Below are 23,591 nucleotides of genomic sequence, written 5' to 3' on the forward strand. Positions count from 1 at the left end.
TTCTTATCCGTTACTCGACTATTCTATAGTCCTTGGGGGTGGGGGTGGGGCTGGCAGCCAGTGCACTCGAACCCACTCCTGAGGAGCCCTCTGCCACTCCATGCTGCTTCCTCTGTATCAGAGGCAGCAACATGGGTTGCCAGGCAGGAGCTGGCCCGTGAGGAGAGTCCGTTTAAAAACCAGCTCCTCTTGTGTACCGGCTGCCTGTTGCCCTGTGCTGCTGCCTCTGATACAGAGGCAGCAGTGCGGGGTGGGAGGCTGAGCTTCCAGACCCAGCGCAAACCGGAACTGAGCTGGGCTACCTGTCTGCCCACCCAGCTCCTAATACTCTTCAAATGCAGAACCGCAGCAGGGGTAAGTCCCGGACTTGGTGCAAACTGGGACTGAGTCGGGCTGCTGGCCAGCCTGCTATATAATTTACTGGCAAAGGTGGGGGAAATGTGTGTAGTCTACAGCATTAATGGATCAGCTTTTGTTTATTGGTTAATCGACTACACTATTACATCCTTAACTCAAGCAGGCCATCAGACCCTTGTCTGCTCTCATTCCATGTGCAAAACAGCCAGTAAGAAATAGGATTTGGTTCTGGCGCAGTAATCAGAACTTTGTAAGTCTAGCCCTGCACTTGAGTTGTGTATTCCGTGAAGTCAGTGCTTGCAGAAGACACTGATCTACAATTGCTGGAGCCTGAAATCCATTTTATCCATGGAACAGATACAACATAGTAGCACTGCTGCATGATTCTCTGTACTGTTGTGCCAATCTGCCCTCTGTTCTGAAGTGAATGCCCTGTAAGGGGGAGAGAGTTTGCTTAGGCCCTTTTATTCCTCGGCAGTTTCAGGAGAGGCCTGCTAGTACCATTTAAATGCTGACAAATGAGCCCTGCTGCCCAGCTGCAACAAGACTACCCTGAAACCCATCTGACGGTCTTCCAGTCATTAGTGACCTGAACTAGAACAGGCAATCTAGAGGTCCCGTGCTCCATCTCCTGTTACCAGTAGCCTGAGTTTCCCAGTCCTCAGTCTGGAACATGAACAAAACCTATACGTGTACAAGTTAACAACATGGACGATGATAGTTACACAGCCTGTATTAACAGGCTGCATATTCATAGATACGGAGTGATAAATGTTCACACAGTAATGGGTATAAGTTTTAAATAACGTACCCTCCCCCTCTCCTTTCCATGCACTGTATTTTCAGCACGTTGCCTTCATTTCTAACATCACCTTAAGGGTGAATTAACTTCATTGTTTACGCTAGTTTGGGTTTTCTTGCTTAAACTAAAAACACAGCCCAGCTGCTTAAACAAGGGTTTTACCTTAGCACTTTTCTCAACAAACCAAGCACAACCAACACATTTTACAAACAAATGTACAATTTGAAGTTTGCCTTCAGTGAATATTCAAGTTAAAAATGCTTTCTGAAATTAAATGCTATGCATTCTCATTTGGGTATGCAGCACTTTATATTAACAACGTACAGGAGCCCAGATACTGGACTGGGGGGCGTTACATACTACTGTAGCATGTTTGGCTTCTTTTTTTAATTTATATTTCAATGATCACGCTGAATTACTGAGAAATCGTTGTGTTTCCCTTCCTACACTCTCCCTCTTCCACAGGTGAGCCGGGCCTATGAAAGTTACCTGAAGCCACTTTTTCAGGGGGCTCTATCAAAACTATGAAGATTAACAGCTGCTTGGGACACAGAACATTTTCTTTGGTTCAGTGTATGGTTCACAAGCTGGCACGCTGCCAGTGTTTTATAAATAATCATAGAGCGACACTGAACAGCTGACTGTGTTGTCTGCAAACATCAACTGGAATTCTTAGTCATTTACATTTAAGAATGGAAGGGAGCCAGAAAGCTCTTTCAGCTATGTCCACATCACGTAGAGCAGTGTTTCTTAAACTTTTTAAGATGGAGGAACACCAAACAATAATTTGTTGAGTGGTGAAAAATAAGAGACCGCGGAAAAGTTATTGAGCAAATAAATAAATAAATAAATAATTGGGGGGAAGTTATTGAGGGGGGAAAAAAAACTCGCCTGTCCCTTTCAAGGTAGCCATTTTGAACTCAGTTCTCCGTGGCACACCTCCGACTGCCTCACGGCAAACCGCTGTGCCACGGAACAGTTTAAGAAAAACTGCTGTAGAGTGCCGTATTAGGAATTCACTTTTTTTTTTTTATTTAATTATATGTTCGAAGTAGCAGCACAAGCTGCTGTATTTTGGCAGTTTGATACTCAATTTTTTTTTTTTTTTTACATTAAGGTTAAAAATAATTACTTTGGGTATGTCTACACTACCTCGCTAGTTCGAACTAGGAGGGTAGTGTAGACATACCCTTTCTTGCTGCCCTGGACATAAGTTTGTGGAGCCCATAAAATGCTTTACCACCAAATCAAGAAACTTAACAAAACTAATGTAAAGTCACAGCCATAGATTCTAAAACCAGCTGCTTAGATTAAGAGCTCTATTAAAATGCAAGCCCTTTGGGGAAGGGAACAGAATTCCTTCTTGTATCTTGCTGATCAGTGAGCGCACTCTGCACTTAAATAATCAGTCAAAACTCACACTGACTATGCCAGCTTCAACTTGTGGAAATGATCTTTTATGATGTGAGCTGCTGATGCCCTGTCTGTAAACTTCAGCCTCCAATTGTGGTGTGCGATTTAAGGTTTGCTTATTAAATGGGTCTGTGTTTATGAAGTAAAAAGCACGTATCTTCTATTCAGTGATTAAAGCCAAACATTACCTTGCAAAGAAATGAAGAATGTTGTTAAGTACTTATTTGTAGGATTTTTCTTGTAGTATTGCAAATGAAAACTATTGACTGGGATCATATATTGGGTCTTACTTGGCAAGAAACAAGCAGCTTGCCGGGACTTCCTCAGTTAAACACAATAGCAGCCTTTTCCTACTTGAATAAAATACAATAAAAAACCACTTAATGTTAAAAGACAAGATAAAAGCCCCTGAGCGCCTACAGAAAGGGAGGTGAAAACACGGCAGAGGAAAAGCATGACCCTGAGAAAGATCTCCGCAGTCAGAGACGTGTGAGCGAGCCCATCTATGTGACCAGCACACACCCATTGCCAGTTTCATCAACTCTAAAGGTCTATGTGCACTGCACTAAAACGCTGTGACTGCCCCATGTCAGCTGACTCAGGCGAATGGGGCTAGACCAGGGGTCAGTAAGCCGGCTCATGTGCCATGAACTCAGCCCTCCTCCCCTGCACTGCTGCTGGAGCCCTTCCTCTTCCTCAGCAGCAGGTTTGAGGGGGAGGTGGCTAGGACTGAGGCTCCTCAGCAGCACAGGGCCCCCCCCCACAGCTGCTACCGGTCCCCCAAAAGAACCTGTGACCAGAAAGACTCACGCTGGCCCGTCCCCCTTCATGCTGGCGGGGGTCACGTGGTGGGGCAGCTGCGATGGCCCAAGCCCAGCCGGAACTGGGAGTGCCCCTGGCTCAGGTAGGTCCAGCTCATCTCACCCCCAGGTCAGCTCTGGTCCCCAAGCCCCGCCCCTCATAGTACCCGCCCTCCCTCCCCCCGCAACCTGGGCTTGCCTCCCTTCCCTCTGCCTGACCTGGGTGTCACCTGCAGGCAGCTGCTGCGTGGGCAGGGTCACAGTGCTGCTGGGCTGAGGGGGACCCAGACCGCAGAACCCAGGCTCATGCCCTGCCTCACCTGCACAGTGCTGCCCCCAGGGCCTGTGGGACCAAGCCCACCTCACCCCCCTGCCCAGACCCGCGCTCCAAGTACGCAAGTGGCACTGGTGCCTCCTCACAGTGCGCCCTTCGTAAGGGGGCTGCTTTCCTGGGGGGGAGGGGGAAGAGTCATCAGAAAAATGCAAGGCAGTGGGAACCCCCACACTGGGGTGCATCAGGCTGGACACCCCGGTACGTGCCCTGAGAAGTACCAGCCCCTGAAGGAGGTTCAGCAAGATCCTAGCTCTAGCTCCAGCTTGCTTCATCTCTCTAAGTTCCACCTTCTGCTGCTCTCACGCAAAGATTCTCAGAACTGGAGATCTCTGAGCACTTCTCTGTGATTTCTCTTGGACCACATGGCTGTGGCAGCGGCTCCTTCAGGGCCAACCAGGGACCTCATGGCCATGGCCGTGGCTGCAAGGGGGTGCAAAGCCAGGTAAGCATCGCCCCCTACATCCAAACCCCCACGCCCCAATTCCCTCACTCCCTTCCAAAACCCTGCACCCCTAGCTTGCTCTGACACCCTCCCTTGCTCCGGCTTCCTCCACCTGGCCAGTCACCCTACTCCCAGCCTGCTACTGCACCCCACCTCCCACCCAGACCTTGCAACCTCTCCCTATTCTGCACCCCACCTCCATCCCAGATCCTGCACCCCATTCCTATCCCACTCGCTGGCAGCCCTCTCTCACTCTGAGCCCCTCATTTTTGTTCCTACCCCAGAGCCTAAGGGGGTCCATAAAATCCACTAACTGGCACCCCAGAGAAGTCAATTTGGTCTATGGGAAATCCTGAAGCTCAGTCCTCCCTGTTCCTTCCCCTTTCCCCGTGAGGCTGGAGCACCAGAAGAGCGAGGTGTCACATCAGTGAAGGTTGGGGGTTCTTGGAGGATTTTTTTTGCTTCTCACTTGTGTGGTCCCCAGCTGATTTTTCTGTGGGTCACTGACCCTGATCCAAGAAAAGTTCCTCACCCCTGCCTAAATAAAGAGAAGATTGAAACTTTGTGTGTTGGACATAATATTTTTACTTTATTTAAAATGAAGTTTGATAAACTAACATGAGAAAGTTAAAACACTTCATCTGTTTAGTAATTTAAAGTGTCCTCCCTTGCTGCAGCTGGTTCAGAAAATATGGTCACCATACCCAGCCTGCCCTTGTGCCCCCTCCCCCCAGCACACACCTCTGTGAATAAGTTCAATCTTGGCATGCCACTTTTGAAAAGTTGTCAATCCCTGGCTTAGTCCTTTAGGCTGATCCTGCAACCCGGGCTCCCTTCCTTTGCATGGTCCCAGAGCCCAAGCATGGAAAGTTACATTGCAATTTTGAAGGTAATATAGCCAGCACTGAATCAGCTGACATGGGCCACCTAAGGTGTTTTACTGCAGCGCAGACTTAAGCAGCTTTTTGGTTGGGCTTAAGGTAAGCAAGGTTGCAAAGCCCAGGCTTTCTCTGACCATACCTGGGATGCAGGAGTCCATACTGGACAGATCAGTCAGACCAGGTGACTAGGAAGTGTGTGTACCTAGAGATGATTGTGAAGGATTTAAAGCAGACAAACATGACCTAGAAAGAGGATTAAGCAGAATTGCACTGGCCTAGTCACTCAAAGCAGATAGAAAATAATGAAATAAACTTTGTAACTTTGATTCCTGTTTGGAGCATCTCTTTATGGATAATTCCACAGAATGCATAGAAGAGGTAGGAGAAAAGTCTAGGGAGATGGTGGACAAGAATGCAGAACTAGAGTCCCTTTGAATTCAACAAATGCAGCTCTGTGCAAGATGAAGAGAGCTAAGACATGTTGGCAATGCATATGATGAATACTCTGAATGTAGATAACATTCCCACCAGTTATAGCTATTCAGACTATAGATGCATCCTGGATTAGCATCCTTCAACTGACATTAATCCTTTAGTTAAAATATAGACTCCCCTTTAATTTTCAATATGGAAATTATTTCTATGGAAATGTGATACAAGGTCTACTAAATTGAATGAGCTTGTGTGTGTGCATACACACCAGAATAGGGAAAGTAGTAGCCTAAACAGTTTCACTATCCTGTATTGATATATCTTACCCCCTTTTTTCCTAGAATAAATTAGTAGGAGATAAAAAATACAAGCTTTATTTCCATATTTTACATGTTTATTAGCTTTTTGCTGGCAGGCATTACACGTGGGAATAATATTGCACTAGGCATTAAAAGTATGAATTCTACCTCTGGATATTTTGCATTCAGAATCCAGTATAAATGTTTCTAATCACATTTTCATGGCTACAGATAATATTTGGTTGCTTGATTTATATGCATAGAAAAACAGTTGTCATAACTGTAAAAAGCTGTACTTAAATACTTTAAAAGGGTAGGATTTGTTTTCCTAAAATATTACAATACTGTTTATTGGATTTAGAAACTAGATTAGTTTACATGATGCTCGCATTTCCCTCATCTGCAGCTTAAATCCTGTTTGTTCTTTACTCCCAGTGTTTTAACAGTAAATGAATTAGAGACCATTTAAATAGGTGAATTTAGCACTTGAGGTTGAAAGAGCTGACACAAAGCGTCCTACCGTACTGATTTTTAAGACTCCTCCTTAAAAAAAGTATCTTGACAGTGTGAACAGGCACATGCATATCTTTTTCTGGACAAGACAAAAACAGCTGCTAGAGCACGTAACGTCTCCAGTCCTTAATGGTTATTAATAAATAGTCATATAAAAAGCCCATGCTGCTGCTTCAGTCACAATTAGATTCTCTCCGGTATGCTGTTCCAGGAAGTTGCGTGTAACCTCTGAAATGGCACCTGTGGAACCATGCATCAGTCATCCGTTTTCCGTGCCAGTCTACAGAAAGTCCAGTTGTGCTCCACTGTATTTTCATTGGCCCGCTCGCTCATATGGTGAACTCTTGTATTTCTGATCGCAAAACCTTGTTTTGTAATGTATTCCATCAGATGGACTCTGAGGGAAACTTCTTGGTGGTAATCACATGGCCCAAAAGTAAAGGAAACCTGGCAGTCTCTTGTGTCCATCATGTGCTTATTCCACTTGGTAAAGTGATTTGAAATGCCTTCCAGTAACGAATGGACCTTAGTTGTGATGGTTAACTGTGTTATAATTACTGCCACTGGATTGGAATATTTGGAAAGTTTCCGTGTGCTGGACAGCTCTACTACTTCTTCAAAGGTATCCACAGGATACAAAGGCTTGGGGTCATTAAGACACTGAATGAGTGGTTCAATTTGATAAAAATCTGCTTCTTTTCGAAGCAAGTCAAATTCCTTGAAGTCTAATGGCAAAGTCAACTCTGAAGTCCTTAAAAAGTTAAGAACATACCGGAAAAGAGGTCCATCTCGGTCAATGAAGTAATTGCCCTGAGAGTCCCTGGCAGTGGGGAAGTCTCCCCCGAACATGGCCCCAAGCATTGAATCGGGATATCTTGTGAGAGTGGTGAGGGATGTCGTATACAAGTGTCCACCTACATTTAGTGTGACTGGTTCAGTCATCTAGAAGAAAGAAATACCACAGTTTATCGAACTACCAAGAGAGATTTTTCATCAACACATGGCGGTTGCTGTTAGAAAGTTGCTACTGTTCAGTTTGAAACCTACCAACGGTGTTATATGGGAATAATTTCAAGAAACTTTGCCATAATCCACACCTGGCAACTCAGCAGAATACTTACATTTAGAAAGCATATCCTCAGAGTGTTTTACAAGTATTAACTAAAACCCATAGCTCAGGGTCAAATAACCATTTCATGCTCTAAAAGTAAATACTTTCTCCATTTTACAGATTAAGAGACTGATGCACAGTGTATGCGATTTCCCCAAGGCCATACAATGAGTCCGAATTTCACCTTTGGCTCCTTGCTTTTACAGTATGTCTTTTACTCGAGAAGGAACTAGCTGTGCGGGTACAAAACATCTTTCCAGGAAAAAAATGAAGTGACATAATGCAATTTTAGATCTCAAAACTAGAGCTTTCATTCAGAGGTGCAGCTCAGGCCATCATAAAGAAAACTATCAGAAAAACCATATGCTGTGCAAAGGAAGGGCCAGAATAATAGAGCTAGCCTGCAGCTACAGCATCCACATCACACCTACAAAGGCAGGGGAGAAAAAAAGATACTGTACCATCCTGGCCACTGATTCTGACAATTGGAGCAGAAGGCCAGACAGACAGGCAAACAGAAAGGAACAGGATATTTAGAGAGAGAGGAGAGAAGGAAAAATAAGACATGTAAGTATAGTTTTGTTAGTAAAGATGGCGTTTAGATGGTGTTTAATCAACAAGAATATTTTTCAAAATAAAATGACAGCAAACTAATTAAAGGAGCAGAAAGGGAAACTTTTTCTTTCAACTTTGTATACCAGAAACATGGCTTTCCAGTCCATCATCAAACTGTATCTTTTAGGAGAAATGTAGCCCTCTTCTTGATGTTGTGATAAATAATTACTATTCTTTGGCTAAAGATTAAGAACGTGAACTATACCAACACACAATACGGAACGGAACACTTATTAGAAACAACCTCCTATTTGCTTATACTATTTTTACTAGGTTCATTTTCTTCACTCAGCATTAAACCCAAAAAATATACACAAGGCCAAGAGATTCAGGGAGACCTCATAAAAATCTGGAAAGCTCAATCCTGTTGTTCAGCATGCACTCATCTTTTTATTGGATCACTTACCATATATCCCCAGTCTCCATTATCCATCTGTTCTGTTGCTTGATCTATGGCAGTCTGAATTTAACTGAAGGATGCTAGGAGGACCGACAAATCACCTTCTATTCCTTCCTGCAGATTGAAAAAAAAAATGTATAGCAGACTGTAAGCACTTAAAAGAACAAGAAGAGAGCAGAATATATCCAATTGAAGATAGACTTGCGCCATAAACCTGTCACTTGCATTCAACTACAAAGCCACTTCAGGACAGGCATCTACAGAGAAGAATGTACCTATACGATCTTCCAGCATATCCTTCACCCTCGGATTGCTGTCTCTAGGAGCAACTGGCCATCATTTTGTAGGCTGTCCTAACATTCCAGTTTTGTTAAACAATGAATGTGTCTTTGACGATGATTTATACTCTTCACTTGGGCAAAGGAGGTATTCTTTAATAAGTAGCCCCAGCTACTGAAATCAAACCCCTGCATTAACCCCCTGCTGACAGGGACTTTCAGCTATAAGATAGATGTAGATATATCTAATTATGTCAGTGGTATTATGAGCCATTCTGCACAAAATTGTACAGAAACACATATACATGAGGAACGAGGAGTCCTGTGGCACCTTATAGACTAACTGAAGTGTAGGAGCATAAGCTTTCGTGGCAAAGGCCCACTTCGTCAGATGCATGTGACGAAGTGGGTCTTTGCCCACGAAAGCTTATGCTCCTACACTTCAGTTAGTCTATAAGGTGCCACAGGACTCCTCGTCGCTTTTGCAGATTCAGACTAACACGGCTACCCCTCTGATACATATACATGAGGCATCACTGTGTTTAAAAAACAGTGAGATTTTCACTGGAGTTAACACTTCATTAGAGCGGACTGCAATTTGGCTGCAAGAGTGAGAACCACAAAGTGTGAAACCAGAGCCCAAGCTGATTTCACAGCTGCCACAGAAACTTGCACAGCAGTTTCCTTTTCAGTGCAGTTTTATAAAGAAATCAGAACTACATTTTCCACAACATTACAGCAAGAATGTTTTGAAAAAAGTTTTAACCACAGTTTTCTAAAAGAGAGCCTAAACAGCATTCATTCACACTGCAGACTCTCCTGCCCCCCCACACACACTCCAAAAAAATGATGATGTGAAAGCCCAGGGCTTGGTTTATGCAAGAGATCCCTTCTGGTCTTTAAAAAAAAAAATCTGTGGCTCTATACAGAAGTTTGGTACAAAAATAATTCTGAGAGTTTTTTTTTAAAATACATCCAGGCGTGTTTTACAAGTCAGGCTGTGCAAATGAAATCACAAAGTTTCAGCCAGAACAAACTCAGACCAAAACAGATCTGATCTTCTCTTTAGTCCCTCGCAAACAGGGTGTCCACATCGCCCACTTCAGAAGAATGTGGCAAAGTTCAATGCTTTTTGCTCACAATAAGCCCAGAAGCAGAGCACAATGGCTCTCTCTCAAAAGGTCAGCCAGGCACTTTGAGAACTGTGATATAGCCACAGCCAGCACTATCGCTCAGAATTAAACAACTCTAGTGTCCAATCCGGCATCTTTTGCAAATTACAAAAAAGCAAACTAGTTAAATATGACTAATCACATCAGAGTCCCATATTTACAAAGTGCAGGTGGAGAACACCTAAAGGCAGGGTAGTAAATGAATGCTAACATAAAGATGGAACAAACTTAGAACACCAGCTCAACTGCCAGATGCTAAAATTCATTTTATCAACAGTAAAGGAATTTGTAATCAAGAAAACAAGCTTTTGCAGCTTTTAAGAACCTCTAACCTGAGAGAAAGAGCAGGGATGATTTCTGATAAAATCTCCGTAACACAGGAAAGGAGCAAATCTCAGACTAGAGGCAACAGTGAACATCAAGGAAAGGAGGCTACTTAAATTCCACAGCAAACAATGGGAAAAAAAGATCCCCTGGCCCAAAGCAGGCAGAAAGCAGCACTAATACTTTAAAAAAGGAAGAAGATAGTAGGTGCTCACCTAAGAGATGTTCTTTTACAAATTTTCATTATGTAACTGATACTAGTCAACTGCAACCTTCCAATCCAATAAATCAAACAAAAGCTGCCCTTTTGAGTGATCATAAAGGGAAAGAAAGAGATTACATCCTCCTGCCTGCACTATGGCAAAAGGCTTCACTTGATCACAGCACAGCTATGTAACACCATGGTGAATAATTTATGAAGGCAATTAGCTCAGACAAGCACATGTGCTAATAAATAAATAAATGAAAAGCCATCCAATAAGCCGCACTGATTTTGTGTAGCATTTGAAAGTCACTGGACATACAGAAATCAGCATAAGCAAGGAATGTTAAAGTGAGCAGCACATCAGAAATACTTGCTTGATAACAGCATTAAACCTCATCACATTGCAAGTTAAAATGCCATATGCTTCTGAAACCATTAACTTTCCTCATCAACATTAGTCTGGACATTTCTTGGTTCATCTTTTAAACAACTCTGTGTATAGTGATTATTTATTCTGGTCAAGTTCAATTCACATATAATGAATATTTAGAGGCAGACTAGAATGGAGAGGGAAGCCTTTGACAGTTCTGCCTTTCAACCAATTCACTGAATTATTTTAGTTAAAGGAATTTAACTACAGAATCTTAAAATAACTTATCTGCAACTAAAGAGAATGAATGCTCTCTTGGGTTAAAAAAAATCAGCAAGCTAGCAGAAGACTCCATTTAAATCATATTTAGCCCACAGTCATGCTAGCCCTTTGCTCAGGGTGAATTTACCTCACTCTGTGCTGAACACTGACCACAATTTTTTTTTTTTAAAAAAAAAAGGATAATTGAGTACCATCATTTTGAAGCTGATTTTAGGGCATCTGTCCTTTTTGGACAAGATACTCAGCACTAGAACAGTTAAGCACACTTGCCATTTCATTGCAGCAATGGCAAAAACACAAAAAACCCACTAGTAGAAAGCAAATAGCTCATTACAAGTGGCCACTTGATGATGATCAATGATCTCATTTCTATGAGATCATTCTGTAAATGTTGTTTAATATTTCATGACTCTGAAGATCTACTATGCTACCTTATTAACAGGCACACTGCTTATTACAATCACTAGTCCCATTACTTCAATGGACCTTTGAGGAGAGGAGCTGCACAAATCGTAGTCAGAGCCATCTGAGCAATCTCATCTGCACCATCCACACTTTGGATGAAAGTCCAAGCCAGACTGGTAAAGTTCTGACTCAGAGAGGTTCTCAAGATTTTTCACTTGTGTGGGGACCACATTTTAGAAGAGAGCATCCTCTGCTCCAACCTTACCCCAATCATACAATGTTAGCTAAAAATAAGAAAAGCTTTCCTATCTTTTCCTGCAATTCAGCAGCTAGACTAGAGGGCAGCCAGCACCATATGACGTGCCAGCTGTCTGCAGACCAACTGTCCCCAGACAATTGCTTTGGAGCCTACAGCTTAATCATTTCTCTCCTGTAAATCACTCCCACTTCCAGTCTTTGATCATTTCTTCAGTAACAAAATATTAATCATGGCTGTGTGACTTCAATAGGTATCTTGGCTTTCTAGATCATTCAAGAATTTACAGACATCCTAAAGACAATGGTTTAAAAATCAAAGGTTGCAAAGCTAGCATTCCTACTACACAGTTAAATACAATTTGCTATTCAGGCTGCTTCCAGAGAGCTACTTAAGATAGATCACAGTGTCTGGCATTCAGACATATATTAATGAAACAAATGTCCTAGCTTCAAGTATAGGTAGTTACATAGAAAATGGATGGAAGAAATTTAAGGGAGTCACTGGAGGTAAAAGAAACAAAGCTGGCACAAGAAGCAGCTGCATTTGAAAGTATGATGGAAATCATAGCATGACACTATCCTTAGTATTGATTGATTGAGTTTTTCCTTAATACAACTCTCTTCATGGGTTGTAACCTGGCTGTTTTATCTCACTCCACAATGAATCATGGTTTATACATTTCCAGAATCATCATCTTTTCTAAAATAGGTTACACACAATAAATATTTCTCTTCGTCGCTATTTAACTTTTAAAAATAAAACAAAATTCACACAACCGGTGGCCTTGATGTTTTCACCTTTGCATGCTCAGTTGCTTTATTAGAATTTACAACACCCTCAACTTTTTGAAAAAAATCCTTAGTTCTGATCTTTTCTGTTAGCCATACAATTTTCCGCCTTGAAAGGTGTCATTAGAAGCAGCTTTGGAGCAAACTGATAAACAGTAGCAAGTCACCGGAACCACAAGGCATTTGCCCAAGAGTCTGAATGTGAAACTGCAGCACTACTCTGTGGTTTGTGCCCTCGCCTTTACATCGGGGGGGTCAAACTTTTTTCTCATGACCCCGGTGAAGAAAATTGTTGCTGCCTGTGACCCAACACAAGGGGACGGGAGTGGGGCTCCTAGGTCAGATGAGGTTTGGGGGGTAGGAGCGGGATCCGGCTGGGGGGGGCGAACCTTGGGCAACTCCCAGTCAACAGCGCCGCGGGGCTCGGGCGGCCTCCCGCCCCTCAGACCAGGCTCCCAGCCGACGGGCCGCGGAGCCCTGCGCCTCTTTCCCCTCCAGCTCCGGGGCACAGCCCAGCCCGCGGCGCCAGGCCAGGGGGGGCCGCTCAGCAGGGGCCCGACACCCCCGGCCCCGGGTCGCCCCAGGCCCCTTTGCTGAGGAGACGCGGAGCCCAGCGCCAGGCGCCCGGATGAACAATGCCCCGGGGGGGGGCGCCGCCCACGGGCACTGCTGGGGGGGGGGGAGCACGTGCCTGGAACTCGGCCCCGCCTCCTGTCAGCCCCTCCGGTGCGGAGCGGGCGGGGCCCAGCTCCCCCCCCACCCCGCCCAGCGGGGCCGCTCCTCGGCGAGCCCCTCCCCCCGCAGCTCGGCCGCCGCCTTCACACCCCGCCCGCGTCCGGCCCGTCCCCCACCGCCACCGGGCCCCGGGGCCAGCCCCTCACACCCCGCTCACTGGCTGCGCGCGCGGCTCCCGGGCTGTGGAGAGGCCGGTAACAGCGGCGGGGACAACTGAGCGCGAGCCCGGCGTTCCAGCCGCGCGGCCCTGACTCCGCCCCCTCCCCGCGCCAAGGCTCCGCCCCCGGCCCCGATCCCGCCACGCGCAGCCCCCCCGGGTTTCTCGAGCCCGTGCGCCCTCGGGCGCAGCCGCGGGAGGTGACCGCGCCGTGCGGAAGGGGGGCCCTGCACTTCAGAAGGGACAGGCGGATGAGCCAGTAGCCACGAGCTGCGCTTTCCAAGCCAGGGGGTGCATCCTGCCCCCAGCGCACACCTAGGCCTAGCCTCTGCCATTGCACATCAGGGGCATTAGGGTGTGTAACACCAGTATCTGCTAATGCCCCAATGTCAGCCTCCCACAACGTGGTGCTGCACAGGTGCATAGGGCATGCCTGACACCTTATTACAAAAATGGCTCTTCAGAGGGTCAGCAATAAGGAAACAGTTGCAATCTCATCAAATCAGTATTATTCAGACGTGACCTTGCAATGAGTCCACCAGAGCAGCCCGTTAGGGACTCCCTGTCTAGTCCTCACAATTCCAAAGAGAACTGCACACGGTGCTTAGAATGTAACCATTAGTGCCAGGCCTGCCTGAGTTTGCAGACATCCTGAAACAGTAACTACAGGAGAGTTTGGAACTGGCCTAATTCATCTCGGGAAGGTTAATCTGAAACCTAATAATGATAATTATTAATATAGTTAGTGATATCACTGTGGATTAGTGCAGCGAGAGAGAAAATATTATTTAAAAAAAGTACAATCTCTTCTGAGCTTTGTCTCGTTTTGATGTTACAGGTGGGTGAAGAGTAAGTGGTGGGCAGATCATAGAAGAGTGTTACCAGCCTTGATTTTTCCAGTCTGACCTCTGCTTCAGATACACAGATTTAACTCCATTTCCATGGATCTATCCCAGCTCATTAACTCGCAGATAGACACAAGGAGATCTGAGGCCTTCATGGTTACATCACATGGAGACACCATACCAGTGAAGCAGCACAGGCACTTTGACACAGAAAACACAGCCTGGCTGTGCAGAGGATAGTCCCAGGGGGAGCCACAAGTCTCCAGGTGCTGCCTGGAAACCCCATTCATGTGGGTTCATGCTAGCATTGTGACTTCACAGCATGACATTACACCCAAACACTGTGACACAACACAACAGCCAGAACTGTGAAGGGGGTGTGGTGTCCCACGGCCTCTTTTTCAGCCTGCCTTCCCTACCATAACTAGAGGCTCATAATGTGAGCAGATTTGGGCCGATTTTCACAGGCACGTCCCCCAAACTACAGCAACCACCTGCTAAGTTTCAGACCCCTGCACCAAGGAACCGGATGCATGAGACCTATTAACCAAAAAAAAAAAAAGACTCAAGACTTGTGGCCAAGAATAACAACTGCAGCCCAGCTTCGTGCGCTGAAGTGCGTGCACCGACCTGGCTGAAACCCCCCAAACCAGCGGGAAAGGTCGGATAGTAGCAGCTGCAGACCTGGAATGCTGCCCTCCAGAAAGACAAAGTTGTAAAGGATGGCGCCCCCTGCTAGTTTTGGTCCATGCGCGTCGCCGTACTCGCAGGGCAGGCGGACGTTCGGCCCGCGGCTTCGCAGAACGCGCTCAATCCACTGAGGGGCGGCAGCGAGGCAAGGACAGCCCTTCGGCCCCTCTCGCGAGAGCGGCGGGCGGCTCCGCCCCCGTGTGCGGGTGGGCCCAGCTGCGATTGGACAGCCCGGGCGTTGCGTAGTGACGTACGGGCCCGGCCGGCAGAGGGCAGAGGCAAGATGGCGGCGGCCGCAGGAGCGCTGAGGGGACTAGTGCGACGGGCGCCGCAGCAGGTAGGGTCGGCCTGGCCCCCCTCCCCTCCCCTCCCCTCGCTGCTCGGCGCTCACGCGCGTCCCGTCTCTCCGCAGGGCCCGGGCCGCCTGCTGCAGCTGCGGAGCGGGATCCACGGCTCCGCGCCGGCCGCCGTGCAGGTAACGGGCCGCGGGCAGGGCGGTGGGGCGGGGCCGGGAGGCGCGCGGCGCTCAGCGCGTGCCCTGCGCCCAGGTGACGGCTCGTGGGGCCAGGCGGGGCCGGGAGGCGCGCGGCGCTCAGCGCGTGCCCTGTGCCCCAGGTGAGGGCTCGCGGGGCAAGGCGGGGGCGGGGCTGGGAGGCGCGCGGCGCTCAGCGCGTGCCCTGTGCTGCAGGTGAGGGCTCGCGGGGCAGGGCGGGGCCGCTCAGCGCGTGCCCTGTGCCCCAGGTGACGGCTCGTGGGGCCAGGCGGGGGCGGGGCTGGGAGGCGCGCGGCGCTCAGCGTGTGCCCTGTGCCGCAGGTGAGGGCTCGCGGGGCAGGGCGGGGGCGGGGCTGGGAGGCGCGCGGCGCTCAGCGCGTGCCCTGTGCCGCAGGTGAGGGCTCGCGGGGCAAGGCGGGGGTGGGGCTGGGAGGCGCGCGGCGCTCAGCGGGTGCCCTGTGCCCCAGGTGACGGTGCGCGACGCGCTGAACCAGGCGCTGGACGAGGAGCTGGAGCGGGACGAGCGCGTGTTCCTGCTGGGCGAGGAGGTGGCGCAGTACGACGGCGCGTACAAGGTGAGCGGGCTCCGGCTCCCCCCCCCCCCCGCCAGCTGGGGAGCGCGCGCTTAGCCGCCCGTTTTTGCTTTGCTTCTCGTAGATCAGCCGCGGTCTCTGGAAGAAGTACGGGGACAAGAGAGTGATGGACACGCCCATATCCGAGGTACCGTGCCAGTGAGTGTCCTCATCCCCTTGTCCGGGGCTGGCAGTCATACTCATCCCTCCTTGCTTTTTCCTTTGCAGATGGGCTTTACAGGAATTGCGGTAGGCGCTGCCATGGTAAGTCCTTTCTGGTGTTGAAGTCTGATCAGTTTTTTCTTGGCTTAATTAATTTCACAGAAAAACTGTTAAATGCAGACACTTTTACTGTTTGTTACTAGTGAATTAAATGCTTAACTACTAACATAGCTGTCTTAATTTAACAGGCTGGGTTGAGGCCGATCTGTGAATTCATGACCTTCAACTTCTCCATGCAAGCAATTGATCAAGTTATAAATTCTGCTAGTAAGACACTTTACATGTCTGCAGGCATGGTGCCTGTCCCGGTTGTCTTCAGAGGTCCCAATGGTGCCTCTGCTGGAGTAGGAGCACAACACTCTCAATGCTTTGCTGCTTGGTATGGGCATTGTCCTGGACTGAAAGTAGTCAGTCCTTGGAGTTCAGAGGATGCTAAAGGCCTACTAAAAGCATCAGTCCGGGATGACAATCCAGGTGAATGTAACTTTTTAATAAATACTGTGGTCTTATTGCATCTACATTCATAGAGCTGAAAAGTCAAAGTTATTTTACCCATTAGCCACAACAATGAACTTGGGAATTTTAAGGGGTACTCTGCTTCATGCAGTGGCTTTAATGGTTGCACATGTGATTATGCACATTTTACTTGGTGGTGATTCTCCTTAGAAGAAGTAGGTGCTGTGCAATGTCTTGTTTGGTACCACAACTTTGACTTTGCTTTTTCTTTTATATGTAATAGAAATGTACCTTGCACTTGGAGCAGAAAGTGGCAAGGCTTGTGATAGACTTTTGTTCCTGGTGGAGTTCCTTCCACTCTGTTGGACTGACCCCCTGAGAAGGTTGTGTCTCCTAAATAGATGAGCTTCAGTATTACTGAGAGTTTTTATACCAAAGTCCTTTTCAAAAATCTTTACAAGTCATTTTGACTTTTATGGAGACTTCATGAACTTCAAGGGAGAAATCTTGCATAAACTCCTGACTTTACTTCCTCTTGTTAATATTCAATTTAGAGCAAGAGGAGGGGGGTCTGGATGTTTTGTTTTTGTAATAGGAGCCAGGTAGAACATGCTGTATTGCCTTAAGGACCTCATCCTTTTGATCCTTCCCCACACCAATAATAGGACTGACTGGTGTTGGATCACCAAATATTAATTGCTTAACATGGTAAAATTAACCTTAACAAGATCATTCGGGTAAACTTGTAAAACAGTGCTGAGCTACTAGCTGCTCAAGTTAATCATCTTTTTCACGCGGATACAAATGTGCTAACCTATGGTTTTATTGTTTGCCTTGTGAGCCACGAGGAGCTTTGTATAGCGGTGCCCTCTAACACACTAGGAATTGGAGAAGGGGAAAGAGTAGGGTAGGGAGGAGAGGTCGGATGATGTTGTAATAATACTTTCATCTGGAGAAGTGCATCAAAATAAGCACTCAATGCTTTTTTCAGTTGTGATGCTGGAAAATGAATTGATGTATGGAGTCCCTTTTGAAATGTCAGAAGAAGCTCAGTCAAAGGACTTCCTTGTTCCTATTGGAAAAGCCAAAATAGAAAGACCAGGTAAGTTCAGAATACTCTTACCATATCATATAATCTGATTTTTTTTTTTTAGGTTCTCCTGGTCTGTTGGGTAACTTTAATTGAATAATATATTTCATACAAAACGCTCCCTATGGAATAGGAAAATATTTAAAGGGACAGAACTGTAAAGTTGAGTTTGTTTAGACCTCAACATACTGTACTAATCTCCTGTTGTTAAAACAGAACATCACTTGGCCACAAAATATCTTGATCTGGAATTGTACCTTTTTACTAAGACAATACTGTAATAAGCCTTATACGCTGAATGAAATGTCATTCCCCTTCCTTTTTTGCACTCTGCCACTTGTTTATATTCTTAGTGTGTTGCACAAACTCGTCATGGCTTAAACTTCTCATACATACATTCACAAGAATGAGAAGAACATCATAGCCATATCATGGCAAATTAATGCTACTCATTTTGCATGCAGATAGTACAAGAGTCAGGCACCTCAAATAACCACACTCAGGTTGAGTTCAGATGTTGAATTTCAGGTTCAGTTACTTCTGAATAGACTTAAATCCAATTAAATCAAGGTTGTGAGTGCTTATGTACTTACTATTAAGGCTACTTAGAGTGTGGAAGGAAGATCTGACTTCTGTAGTTAGCTCTTGTATAACTTGATCCCTCACCAGCTTCTGTGTTTCAGGAACCCATGTTACTTTAGTGTCACACTCCAGATCTGTTGGACACTGTCTGGAAGCAGCTGCTGTACTTGTCAAAGAAGGTGTGGAGTGTGAGGTGTGTTATGTGAGGATTCCATACCCTGGTGAAAACGTCTTACTCTTTAAAATCCATCCAAAGCTGTGCAAATTTAAGCTTAGCAAGCCCTTCAAAGTACCCTTTATACAATGATGGAGACAAGTGTGTTTCTTGTATGTATCTGGCATCCCCTGACTCCCCATCAGGAAGCTGTAACAAAATCAATACCATGGACATGAGTAAAATCACAAAAGTGAAGTGTGGGTTTGAGGTGGCCTATGCGGAGCCATTCCTAAGGGGGTGACCAGGGGTTTGCCTCAGCATTTTAAAGTGGGGTTTATTTTGTAATTGATCTAGTTAAATCAAAGGCTGTGTGGATACTCGAATCAGTATAAGCCTGGTTGATGCTGATCTAACTTGTCAGGAACAGACTATAAGCCATACTAATATAAGCCAACTCTATATTGATTCTAGTATTCATCCTTTTCACAAATCTTAACTGGTTTTAAAATCTAAGTTAAAGTAATGTGCTCTTTTTGTAGACAAGGCTTGAGTCCAGATGCATTCACACTTTAAACTACCTGAAGGCAGAGGCAGTGAAAGGTTTGTTTGCCTTGATCTAATGAAGCTTACTGCAGAAAAGCACAGGTGAATGTGTGCACAAGGCTAATTGCCCACAGCTCTATGATGAGGGGATGACTAAAGTCAAATTTGATATGCTGGAGGGTCAGAGGAGTTTGTGGCATGATATGGGGTCTAAAATTAGACCTATGTGCAGGTAGAAGCATCCTATCCCAGAACAAAGAGCTCTTTGTTCTGTGGATTTGACGGCTGAAGAAAAAATTAGGAATCTCTCCAGAGAAAGCTAGCCAAAACTAATGGATATTGAATACATAGTTGGGGCTGCGTCTACATTGGCATGATCTTGCGCAAGTAAACTGATGTTCTAATGTATGAAATCAGGGCTTCTTGCGCCAGAACTCTGATGCTCCCGCTCAGGAAGAAGGCCTTCTGTGCAACTGTTCTTGAGCAAGAGGCCACTGTAGACAGGCAACATGAATTTCTTGCGCAAGAAAGCCCTATGGTTAAAATGGCCATCAGAGCTTTCTTGCGCAAGAGAGCGTCTACACTAGCATGGATGCTCTTGCGCAAAAGCACATGCCAGTGTAGACGCTCTCTTCTGGAAGAGTTCTTGCGCAAGAAGCTGCCAGTGTAGACATAGCCTTGAAGTGTTAACTTGTAGACACTTATATCCTCTCAAGGACCAAGTGACTAAAACAAGACCAAAGTAATAAGGTGAAGTTAAAGTACTCATTTATGCTATTGTAAATAGGCTTAAAAGGACTTTGAGGGGGAGGGAGGTGCAGAACCCTAAAAAAAAAATTGACTCTCTCAGGTGATAAACCTCCGTACCATTAGACCAATGGATGTGGAAAGTATTGAGGCCAGTGTTATGAAGACAAATCATCTTGTAACAGTGGAGGGAGGCTGGCCACAGTTTGGAGTAGGAGCTGAAATTTGTGCCAGGATCATGGAAGGTATGTTGAATAGCTTCTGTAACTTGTTTAACTCTGTGCCTCAACTTAGTTCACTAACCTTAAACATACTTTCCTGGCACACTAGCTACCCTAGACAAGATCAATCAGAACTCAAGAATTGGGTTTCTAGTTAAAGTCTAACTTAAGGGCACATGGCAGAAAAAACCTTAGCCCCCACTGGAGGAGTTTGCAGGGACTGTGGGAGTTAGGCTAGTCTGGAAATGTGCCCTAGAAGGATAGGGAACATGGGTCCTTATCTTTCCCCCCCCCCCCCCCAAAAAAAAAAAAAAACCAACAACTTTCACTTAATTTGTGACACTGCTGAGAATTAAGCAAGAATGTCTGCATACTCAGGGTTCACAAGCCCAAGGACAGCTGAGACACAAGAGGGTTGGTGTGCAGATTGCTTTAAGATCTTAATCTGTATGAAGAAAGTTGTTAGTGGCCTTTCCTGAGACCTTTTTATTCTATTCCAGGACCTGCCTTTAACTACTTGGATGCTCCAGCTGTGCGTCTCACAGGTGCAGATGTTCCTATGCCTTATGCAAAGATTTTGGAAGAGAATTGCTTACCTCAAGTGAAAGATATCATATTTGCAGTGAAGAAAATACTAAATATTTAACTTGCATGTATATGTTGCTCTTTCTCTGGCTCTTGAGCATTAAGGGATTGGATGACTCGTTCATAACTTTGTTGTATAACTTGACCTTTTTGTATGGAGAGAAGGGTTAGGTGACTTTGTAAATGTATTTATGTAGCTAAGCTATGTTCGGGGGGGTCACCCTCCTACTTTCTTCTGCGTAGCAAGCAGGAATGCACGCTTACTTGATGGCGCCCCTCTTGTGAAAAGGAAACATTGGAGTAAGGGACTCAAGTAATGCCCCTTACAACTGGCAAAGGAAATAGCCCCAGGAACATTAGACCCTTAACCGAGATTTGCCCAGAGCAGCCAGAGAGAGGCTCACTGATCTTAGGAGGATTTGCTTCCTTGGAACTCAGAGAAGGTAAATGACTGGCTGCAGTAGTCTACCATGCTGAGTGGAGGAAAGAAGAATGCATGTAGCATTTCAACCCAGGCTGCAGCAGGCTTTTAAAATGCTTTTCTGGAGCCTACTTGTTACAGCTGCCTGAAGGTTTCTTTAAAAATGCTCAGTTGTAAGGCTGGTGGAGCTGCCAGTGGTATAGATGCAAGATTAGTCTCCCAAGAAAAGACTAGTGCTTTCACGCTTTTCCCAGCCTTCTCTCATTATCTAGTACTGTAACTTCCCTTTGTCAAACTGAGCATTGGGGGGGGAGGGGGAGAGCGTGGAGCACTGTGGCCATTTGTTAATCCAAGGGAGGCGTTTAGATCTAAGCTTAAAGAAGATCAGCAGTTAAAGTCTTAACCATTTTTAGTGGTTTAAATACTCCATGACCATACTAAGCACCTGAAGTATTGGTAAAATAAAGCAACCTTTGAAGATATTGTATCCACTTCTTTGATCTGTAGCCACTATTGAGAGGTTAGACAGCTTAGTGGTCTTAGTGCAAGGGTGGGTTCAAGAGCCATCCTGACCCAATTAAGGAAAGGAGCAGACAGCAACAGTGCAGGTTTTTGCAAAGCAATATTGAAATCCTTCAAGAAGCTAGATAACTGCTATGCTGCTTTAAAAGGGCTTCCACCTGGCAAAGTAGGGAAACCAGTGAACAATGGCTTTAGGAGAAGCTAATGATTAGTTACCACAGCCCATCACTGTTTCTAGGAATTGGTATATTTTGGTAATGCATCTTGAGAAAGGACCTTCATGGAGAGAAAAGAACTAGCCTCAATTATGTACCTAAGGAACCAGCCTTAACATTCAGTACTTCTGATCATAGTAAAAGGGCCATCTGTTAAATGCTTTTGCTACCTTAAAGATTCTCTGATCAGATCCTATTGTACAGCCCAGCTATTTTATTTTAAAGCATTTACACTCATTCTGACTGGAGGAATTCCAATGACATTTAATAAAAATATGACTGAATATATATCACCGGTTACATGAATCTTTATACACAATGACATTGTCTGCATAGTAAACACTGATGTGTACTTGAATTTAAAATGGATTATCTATAATCCTTTAAAGTGCAATTTGTTTAAGGTTTTAAGCATTAAAAGGATTTCAATCAGCATTTTAAGAACAAATGTGTTCTGTAACTTCCACGAACAAGATTAATCTCATGTGGATACAGAATGCACCTGTGTTGAAACTCCCCAATCCAGAAATTGTGTCAAATAATCAGTGTCAAATTAACTCCCACTCAAACAGGTTGTTTGTTTCCCCTACACATGTGGTAAGTGGAAACAGCTACATAGGTGGTCATTCCAACTGGACATGACAAAAGCATGAGCCAGAAGTCATGCTACATTGTTGAATTCTGAAGTACACTCCAGTGGCATATATACCATAGAGAAAAGTTATGTCTGTAGTTCCTTCACCAGTGTACTACACTTGGGGTTAAGTGCTTTTTTAAAAAGATTATCTAAAGCAACTGGCTGTTTTGATGCAGCAAAACGTAATGTGCCAACTAGGTGGAATTATGGGAAAACAGGGCAGACTAAAGATTTTCAAGTTTGTTTGAAACCAGGGGTGAACAGGATGGAATCAGATGTACTGAATCAGTGTCTTCATGCTTGTTCCTATTTTCAGATGACAAATATCGCTCCCTGTCCCCCAAAAATCACTTAACTAAAGGCCAGAGTTCATTTAAACTGGAACAACCGAAGTCAATAGTTATCACCACAGTGTGGCGCTGTAGTTCAAGTGATGTAGTGCTGCTACTCAACAAGGAGAATTAATTTCTCTAGAAAAAGCGGCAATGGCTCTGAACAGGCAGCTGCAAAACAGACCATCATGAAGCAGATGCTCACACCTCAACTGAGGACCTTGTTCATGAGGATATCCAATGCTGGTGTGAAATGTTAACTTCAGCTGATCCTAGGAGCACTGTAGTCACACACGTCTGCTTTCTTCAGAGCTCCTTTCTGAAAGTTTTGAATGGAGCTAAGTAAGGCTTCTCGGTTGGCACTGTCAGCAGGTGAAGGGTGAGGATGCACTGCACCATCCAGAGGAGGAGGTGGAGGAGGAGCTGCTGGTGGTGGAGGTGGTGGGGGTATGGTTGATGCTCCTGTTCAGATGAGAAAATAATTACACAAGATGCCACTACCACAAAAACAAGATCAAGCTAATCAAATAATTGCAGCTGTTTTGCTAGAACTAGGGCTCTTAAAATGCAGGTACTTGTGTAAGCATGTAGCCACAGAAAAGCTCAGTGGTTATACACATGCAGTCAACTCCCCAGGAGGCAGTGTACGCGTACTGGCTCCCGCCTGCCACAGGATGGCAGCCAGCTCACCAGGAGTAGTGCAGCAGCCTGCATGTAACCGTGAACATTAACTACTAAGCCCAGGCTTATTGGGTAACTGTTTACACAGTTATACATTCACAGCCCTAGCTAGAACAGTACTAAAATCAACTAGAGAGACATCATCTACCCAAGTCAATACGAAACTCCTTGAATGCAAGCTGGGCCTCTAGTCTGGCATGCTGAGG

At 45.6% G+C, this 23,591-nt stretch overlaps 4 protein-coding genes across 18 annotated transcripts in view; 2 read left to right on the top strand and 2 right to left on the bottom strand.

The window, feature by feature from the left end:
* Positions 1-2,779, top strand: part of ACOX2 (acyl-CoA oxidase 2) — a 31,803-nt gene extending 29,024 nt beyond the window's left edge. For both annotated transcript variants that reach the window (XM_075938403.2, XM_089781289.1), the window contains exon 15: positions 1,625-2,779. In XM_075938403.2, the coding sequence (XP_075794518.2) occupies positions 1,625-1,687 (63 nt within the window). In that variant the 3' untranslated portion in view covers positions 1,688-2,779. The remainder of the gene's footprint in view (positions 1-1,624) is intronic.
* On the bottom strand, positions 1,736-15,042 carry KCTD6 (potassium channel tetramerization domain containing 6). 4 transcript variants are annotated; one of them, XM_025186463.3, is made up of 3 exons: positions 14,904-15,042; positions 8,406-8,513; positions 1,736-7,215 (listed from the first exon to the last, which is right to left on the bottom strand). In XM_025186463.3, the coding sequence occupies exons 2-3, from the start codon at positions 8,430-8,432 to the stop codon at positions 6,529-6,531; spliced, it is 714 nt and encodes a 237-aa protein (XP_025042248.1). In that variant the 5' UTR covers positions 8,433-8,513; positions 14,904-15,042; the 3' UTR covers positions 1,736-6,528. The 4 variants fall into 4 exon arrangements, with proteins under 4 accessions (XP_025042248.1, XP_025042249.1, XP_075794531.1 ...); XM_025186464.3 differs by lacking the exon at positions 14,904-15,042 and adding an exon at positions 14,281-14,300; XM_075938416.2 differs by lacking the exon at positions 14,904-15,042 and adding an exon at positions 13,375-13,497.
* PDHB (pyruvate dehydrogenase E1 subunit beta) lies at positions 15,030-22,023 on the top strand. Of its 2 annotated transcripts, XM_089781291.1 has the most exons (11): positions 15,030-15,246; positions 15,322-15,430; positions 15,783-15,796; positions 15,870-15,977; positions 16,060-16,122; positions 16,203-16,238; positions 16,385-16,670; positions 17,644-17,754; positions 18,426-18,517; positions 19,875-20,016; positions 20,493-22,023. In XM_089781291.1, the coding sequence occupies exons 1-11, from the start codon at positions 15,193-15,195 to the stop codon at positions 20,636-20,638; spliced, it is 1,161 nt and encodes a 386-aa protein (XP_089637417.1). In that variant the 5' UTR covers positions 15,030-15,192; the 3' UTR covers positions 20,639-22,023. The 2 variants fall into 2 exon arrangements, with proteins under 2 accessions (XP_089637417.1, XP_075794528.1); XM_075938413.2 differs by lacking the exon at positions 15,783-15,796 and having other exon boundaries at positions 15,071-15,246; positions 15,322-15,384.
* PXK (PX domain containing serine/threonine kinase like) overlaps positions 21,980-23,591 on the bottom strand; it is a 50,222-nt gene continuing 48,610 nt past the window's right edge. For 6 of the 10 annotated variants that reach the window (XM_075938404.2, XM_075938407.2, XM_075938406.2 and 3 more), the window contains one exon: positions 21,980-23,166. In XM_075938404.2, the coding sequence (XP_075794519.1) occupies positions 22,967-23,166 (200 nt within the window). In that variant the 3' untranslated portion in view covers positions 21,980-22,966. The remainder of the gene's footprint in view (positions 23,167-23,591) is intronic. The other 4 variants (XR_012906414.2, XR_012906413.2, XM_075938410.2 and 1 more) reach the window with 2 other exon arrangements.

Source organism: Pelodiscus sinensis, chromosome 11 (genome assembly GCF_052426305.1).
Source record: "Pelodiscus sinensis isolate ZL-2025 chromosome 11, ASM5242630v1, whole genome shotgun sequence".
NCBI classification, from domain to species: Eukaryota; Metazoa; Chordata; order Testudines; family Trionychidae; genus Pelodiscus; species Pelodiscus sinensis.

Coding starts and splice junctions, on each gene's coding strand:
- KCTD6 (XM_025186463.3), bottom strand. CDS start 8,432: ATGGATAATGGAGACTGGGGATATATG. Junction 7,216..8,405: donor ATGGAGACTGGGGATATATG/GTAAGTGATCCA, acceptor TCTTTCTTCTAG/ATGACTGAACCAGTCACACT.
- PDHB (XM_089781291.1), top strand. CDS start 15,193: ATGGCGGCGGCCGCAGGAGCGCTGAGGGGACTAGTGCGACGGGCGCCG. Junction 16,123..16,202: donor TGGACACGCCCATATCCGAG/GTACCGTGCCAG, acceptor TTTCCTTTGCAG/ATGGGCTTTACAGGAATTGC. Junction 18,518..19,874: donor AAGAAGGTGTGGAGTGTGAG/GTGTGTTATGTG, acceptor TGACTCTCTCAG/GTGATAAACCTCCGTACCAT.